The 6,600-nt window shown below is 50.9% G+C and overlaps 1 protein-coding gene across 1 annotated transcript; it reads right to left on the minus strand.

Annotated features, from left to right (window-relative positions):
* Positions 1–533: 533 nt before the first annotated feature.
* LOC122379971 (neuropeptide CCHamide-1 receptor-like) lies at positions 534–4,135 on the minus strand. The gene is made up of 2 exons (XM_043362675.1): positions 3,151–4,135; positions 534–1,086 (listed from the first exon to the last, which is right to left on the minus strand). The coding sequence occupies exon 1, from the start codon at positions 4,133–4,135 to the stop codon at positions 3,242–3,244; it is 894 nt and encodes a 297-aa protein (XP_043218610.1). The 3' UTR covers positions 534–1,086; positions 3,151–3,241.
* Between the last annotated feature and the right edge of the window lie 2,465 nt (positions 4,136–6,600).

Consider the following 6,600-nt stretch of genomic DNA (forward strand, 5'->3'; position numbering starts at 1 on the left):
GCACTGGCAGATAAAATAAGACAACTAATTGCACTAAAACCGGAATAAAACTAACCGTAACCGTATATTTTTTCTTTATGGTATACACTTAAGTTTGAAAATTGTAATTGGGAAGTTTTTCTAGTAAGTTGCATGAAGGGTGAAGGGTTCCATAGATCTCTTAAGCATTGTAAAGGAAAAACCTTTACTCGACTTATTTGATGGGTGGCAAATATGGCCAACAGTTACCTACTTGGTTACCTACAACTTAGTTCAAATCATGTTATCTTCTTCCTTTTTATTTGTTCATCTTTTTGTCTCAGTTACGCCATCAATGCAAATGGCAGAATGATATGTTGCCATGACAACAGGATATGCCAGCCGTCCTAGCTGCCACATCAAACGACCTTGAGTTGTAGTGGTGATATAAACAACGATCTTTTTTTTTGGCCAATGTATTAAATGCAATGTTTCGGTTTTTTGTATATTGTGGACGCGCTAACCACGTCTAAAAATTCAAATTAGTAAAATAGATTCATAGAACAAAAATTTCGGAAGGTGGCACCCTTCCTTTAATGGTTTATGCTTTATTGTTCTTGCCTTTCAATTCGAGAAAGGATAGCATGTTTAGTAATATCCATTAGGGAGGGTTACGATCGGTTCCGATAGGACGGCCAATGACAGTTATACCTAATGATGAAGAAACTACGAAAAAAGAAGTGTAACATGTTATCCCATATCGTGTATCAAGTTGCCCCACAATTTTTCAACTTACCCCAAAAATCTTGCTTTGGTTTCTGAATTTCACATAAAAGTGAATAGTCGCAAAGAAGTGAAAGCTTGCATGTGCTTTCCAAATTGATTCAGCTAGCATGTGACCAAATTTGGTGCAATTTCATTGAATAGCTTGGCCACTAAGTGCAGAAGACCAAAAAGTGCAACGCATAGCCCCACTCTCCCCTAAACTCATTTTTGAAGACACAATTTTTATGTATTTACCGAGCACAATTTGAAATTGAATATTTTAGCGGCAAGAAACTCTTGGCCAGACGCTGAAGTTGCCAAAACTCTCGTGAGAGTTTCGATAATGAGCTTTGGGTCAAACCGCTTAAAGGTAGTGTGCCAGCTTTCTTGGACCGTATGGAGTTAATGGCCCAGATAAGGAGAACCGGATTTTTAGAACTTATCCATACCTTCAAAACTCATGGAAACGTCTTAAATTCTTCAAATTTTGAGTACCCCAGTGCGAAATTCGCCCCGACGGGTTGTCGGTCGTACCCCAACCACATTTCACACCACTATGAACAATAAATGCACACACTGAAATCGCTATTACCGATATGCTCATCCAATCAAGTTTCGATAAACCCGTTCATCATCATCTCCTGCGGTTTCGAACACGCCTGTTAGGTGGCTTCTGATGCTCGTCGAGGTCGGAATTTCCAAATACGCGTGGTGCGTCGGGCCGCGCGCTCTGACTTCGGCCAAGAAAAATGCGTCAGCTGATCATTGTCATTTCTGCCACTTGCGTGTGGTGAAATGGGGTCATAACTTATAAGACGGCTTTTTCATATCAATTATTTTACATAAAATCATATTTCAAACCATAAATAATGTTCGACAGCCAAATAAAAGAAACAATACAATACGGGCTTACAGTTTAACCCGCGCCCTGCTGGGGGTCCTGGATTTCCACGCCCTGCTGGGGGGGGGGGGGGGTGTTTGAACACCCCCCCTTGTAACTCGGCTCCTGGGCCACGTAGCGATACGCAGAAGGCGGCGTTCGAAAGAGCGTCAAAAATAATGACGAAATCACTTCGGTCAATTTTTTGGTCAGGTCAAAGGTCAGGTCACCAGAGGTCATTGAAGGCAAAATTTCGCCGATTTCCAGGTCGAATGTCGAAAATTTCCAAGAAGCCAACGCATAACTCGGGAACCAATAGAGCTACAGCACCGCGGAAAAGCACATTCGATAGCCCTATTAACGCCCTTTCTGAGTAATTCTCTCAGATTTGACCTAACGTCAACGGTTTTGCCTGCAGGGGGCAAAAACTGCAAAAATAGCCGATTTTTTCGAAAACAATTTTTCGGCAATAACTTTTGACCCAAGCCTTGTACGAGCTTACTTTTACCGGCATCGTGTTCCTCTCGTCAAGACGCATCGAATGAACTATAACTTGACCTTGAAAGGTCAACTTGAAAATTTGACCTCAGGTCAAGGTCATGACCTGACCGGGAAGGGTCATGTTGCATATCAGTCGATCCGTATCGTCGAGCTGAACACATCTAAGGCGTTTTCATCGCTCTAGCATGCCTCTATCAAAAGTTATTTGCGAAAAACTGTTAGATACCATTCGTGACCTAAGATGACCTCAGGGCATAAACAAGGGTCACGGACACCATTTTCAAGTTCAGTGTGTCTACACCACTTGTAATTCGGTGTTTGGGAGTGTATATAATGTCTTTCATCCAAAAGAGGCGCATTTCAATTTTCTCCCATTGACTTATAATGGGGAGGTCGCAAAATTGACCTGACCTTAGGTCATCGATATCAAAATTCTGAGATATACATTTTGTACATGCTATTGCTCTTAGCAATCGCTGAAAGTTTCAAAGCGATCGGTCACTCGGTGTAGCTATGACAGACATTGAAACTTTTTATGAGGTGAGGTCACTTCAAGTGACCTGGTGACCTGACCTTGAATGACCTTGGTCTGAAATTTTCACAACATGTGTAGAATTGATGTATGATAAGGTGTACCAAAAACGGCGGCGCTCCGCGCCGCCGTTTTTGAGATATTCGCGAAAAACCACAAGGGGGGGTGTTCAAACACCCCCCCCCCCCCCAGCAGGGCGCGGGTTAAGGCTCGACATTGTGTTGTCTACGATTAGACAGCTGATAACTCATTCCCGTACGTCGTATGGTCGTAACACTATAATGACCTTTGCTTATTGTCACAAGTGCGCCGCATTCGCGATTGTTGCCCGACGCCTGTTTGCAGGTGAGCCCACTACAGTTGTTATACATATCTAAAAACCGAAAAACTTTTAGGCGAAAAAGGCACTATTCCAGGCCCATTTTTGATTTTTTTTTTGCGATATTAGGTAAAAACAGAAGCTTCTTATCCTAGGAAAAATAAAATGGGAAATCTTTCAAAGGTGGCACACTACCTTAAAAAAAAAACGAGCTGTGGCGCTCGCCGCTATCGTTCGTCGCCAGGCTGCGCGGCTCTGCCACCAGCCTCCATCCTAAACGCTTCAGTTACGGGTAGAGGCCGAACTGAGAGCGGCAGCAGAGGTGCAGGATGGCCTGACGCAGCTCAGGGTTGCTGCAATAGACCCAGGAGTCGGCCAGGTTGAAAACGGCCCGCAGAACCATGAAGGCGTTCCACAGCCTTTCCGAGCGGTCGGTGCTGAGGGGCACATCCCACCACGCCATCACCAGCGCATACACACTGTACGGGATCAGACAGACGCCGTACAGCACCAGCACACGCAGCAAGTAGTAGAAGGTGCGCACGTGCTGGCGCAGGCGGACCCGTTCAGCCATCTGGTGCGGCAGCGGGACGACGGCGGCGCGCAGCACCCGGCGCGCCTCCAGCAGCACGTCCACGCTGAGCGCCAGCGTGGCGCCGATCACCAGCAGGTTGACGCCGTTCAGCAAGAACGCGCCGTCTCCAACCACCAGGTGCCAGGCCGTGAAACATTTGGGGATGATGTCCGGCAGCGGTGGCTCGCTCAGCTGGCGCGTAGCCAGGGTGAAAACGACGAGCAGCAGGGCCGGCGGCCCGGTGAGCAGCAGCTCCCAGCGCACGGTGGAGGCCGTCACCAACAGCGGGTACACCAGCGGATGGTGGATGGCCGTGCGCCGGTCCAGCGCCAGCCAGAACATGACGCCGTTGGACACGGTGAAGCACACAGAGCTGATGGAGAGCACGGTGACGCACAGGCCGGCGGAGAGGCCCAGCTCGGGCCACAGGATGCGCACCGTCGGGTAGAGCACTAGGGTGAGGCCGACCACGCAGTCAGAGACGCACAGCACGCTGATGTGGTAGTTGGTGGCGGTGCGGAGATGCGCGTGGCGTGACACCACCACCGGGAACACGGCCGAGGTGGACACGATCAGGAGACCCACCACGAATCCGGACACAGCCATCGGCATCGACCTGCAACGCGGACAGGCCATCAAGTTCATGTTGTCATGATGCGATGTAAATCGAAGGGCCGATTTCATGCTATAAATCGAACAGGCCGGTAGACAATAGCCGTTTTCACGACGGCCATCTGGTACACATCTGGTGCACATTTGGTGCAGATTAGGTGCAAATTTGGTCAAATCAGGTTCAGTGTGTCTCTTACTATACTCTGTTCCGTTTCAAGTTTGCAGCCGAAGTGCCCTGCTGAAAGCAGTGCGTGATTTCTGTATATACAGCTCTTACATTTTAAGACGCGAATTCTTGAGCGGAGGAGCGATCTGCCGAAGAAACTCCAACTGCAAGCTTGATATGGAACAGCTATAGCTATCAGCTAGTGCTGCACTAATTACTTATATGCAGGGGTGGATTTTTTTGTTTTTTATTGGGGTTGCACAGCCCTGAAAGGGCGCCCAAAGCGGTTCCGAGGGGCGCAATAGTCCGGAAGTGGGCGCCACCAGGTACGGTCGTAAACTTGGCGTTGGGGGGGGGGTGAATTGGCAAAGGGGCCCCTGTAGACCCTCGCTGGGGGGCGGTATGTTAGCTTAACCCGCGTACCGCGGAGGGGGGGGGGGGCGAATATCCGCCCCCTCCCCCTGAAGTTTTTCGTAAGTAGCGGAAAACTTCTGAAACCAGTATGAGACCCTTATATAAGCCCGGCGTAAGATCATTTAAGGCCAGTATTGAGATTGACCCTCATAAATCGGGTGAGACCTCGCACAGCAGTATGGGTCTTTGAACTCCAACATGGGTCTTACGAGACCTGCTTGAGCCATCAGAGGTCAGTGCAGGCCCGGGGTCATCAAAGGCCAGTGCGGGGTCGTCAAAGGCCAGTTCGGAACCTCTGAGGTGGTGTGAGCCCTTGAGGCCAGCGTTGGTCCTTGAGAGGTCAATGTGGGACCCCTTGACTGGTATGGGCCCTAAGAGACATGTGTGGTGCCAATGCGACCCAAAATAGACACAACTAACGACATGGGGCTCTCAGAGACTAGCAGCGCCCTTAAAAACCTGCACGGGCCAAGCAGATCGACAGGGGCCCTCCGAGATCGGCAGAGAATAAGAAGATAGCATGAGGCGCCTATGATGGGTTTGGCCCGGGCTCTCAAAGACCTAAATGGAACTATCAGAGACCAGGGACCCTTGGCAGCAGACATGGGCCCTCAGAAACCGATGTGACCCCGATATGGTAATAGACCTTAATGCCGGCCCGCTGCGACGAGATAACGGCCCTCAAATTCCGAAATTCCGGCATGGGGACCAACAGAGACTGACAGGGAACCTCGGAGGACGGCATGAAACGCCAAAAGTTTTTCCTTGGACCACAGAGACTAAAGATGGGACTCTCAGAGTCTGGTGCGGGGCCCTCTGAGACCTGTTTTGGGCCACCAGGGTCCGGTTCGGTCCATCAGATGCCGGTTATGGCCCTCAAAAGCCGGTTTGGAATTGGGACCCTGAGTGGCCACTGGCCTGTACTGGCCCTCCAAAACCATTTGGTCATCAGAGGCCAGCCCAATATGATCCCTTACAGGCCAGTGTGGAGCTCTCGGAGGTCAATGTGGGCCCTCAGAGCCCAGTGCGAGGCACCCAAAGTTCAATCTTGAGCCCCCAGCGACCGGAATGGGTTCATCAGAGGCTAGTGTGGGTCCCTCAGAGAAGCCCGATTCGGGGCCCTCAGAGGTCGGTGTAGGGCCCTCAAAGACCAGTATTGGCCCTCAAAGGCCTGTATGGGGCCCCAGGCTCAGAGGCCGATGTGGGCCCTCAGGGACCAGACTAACCTGACACCCCAGAGACCATAATAGGGCCATCAGTGGCGGTGTAGAGACCCCATAGACCGGCTGGGGCCCATTGAGGCCAGTTTGGGGCCCTCAGAGTCCAGTGTGGGGCCTGTTATAAGCGACAGTAGGGCTCCCGCTTGCATTGTGTCTCAAACAAGACTGGTCCACATTCCAACCGCGCCCGCTGACCCCAGCCGCTGACCGCTGACCAGCAGGGGTCGGTGTTGGACCCCAGAGGTCAGCATAGGGCCCTCAGAGGCCGATGTGGACCCTTAGAGACCGGCATCGGGCCTTCAGAAGTCAGTACGGCCCTCGGGGACACCCAAAGGCCAGTCTTGGGCCCCCAGAAAAAGAAATGAGGCCATTAGAGGCGTGAACCCCCAGAGACCAGTTTGGGTCTACTTGGGAGCGCTCGAGACCAGTACAGGGCCCTCAAAGGCCAGTTTGAGGCCCACAGAGGTCGATGTGGGCTCTTAGTGACCGGCACCCAAAGGTCAGTCCTGAACCCCAGAGACAGAAATGAGGCCATCAAGAGATCAGTGTGGGGCCCTCAAAGGCCGGTTGGGGGACTCCTGATGCCGCTTTAGGGCCAGTGGAGGGCCCTGAGAGGTCGATGTGGGCCCTTGAAGGCCACTGAAGCGCCCTCAGAAGTC

The sequence above is a fragment of the Amphibalanus amphitrite genome, unplaced genomic scaffold, assembly GCF_019059575.1.
Source record: "Amphibalanus amphitrite isolate SeventyFive unplaced genomic scaffold, NRLGWU_Aamphi_draft 000088F_arrow, whole genome shotgun sequence".
NCBI lineage: Eukaryota > Metazoa > Arthropoda > Thecostraca > Balanomorpha > Balanidae > Amphibalanus > Amphibalanus amphitrite.

Excerpts from the sequence above, each read along its gene's own strand:
- LOC122379971 (XM_043362675.1), bottom strand. The coding sequence starts at position 4,135 with ATGGCTGTGTCCGGATTCGTGGTGGGTCTCCTGATCGTGTCCACCTCG.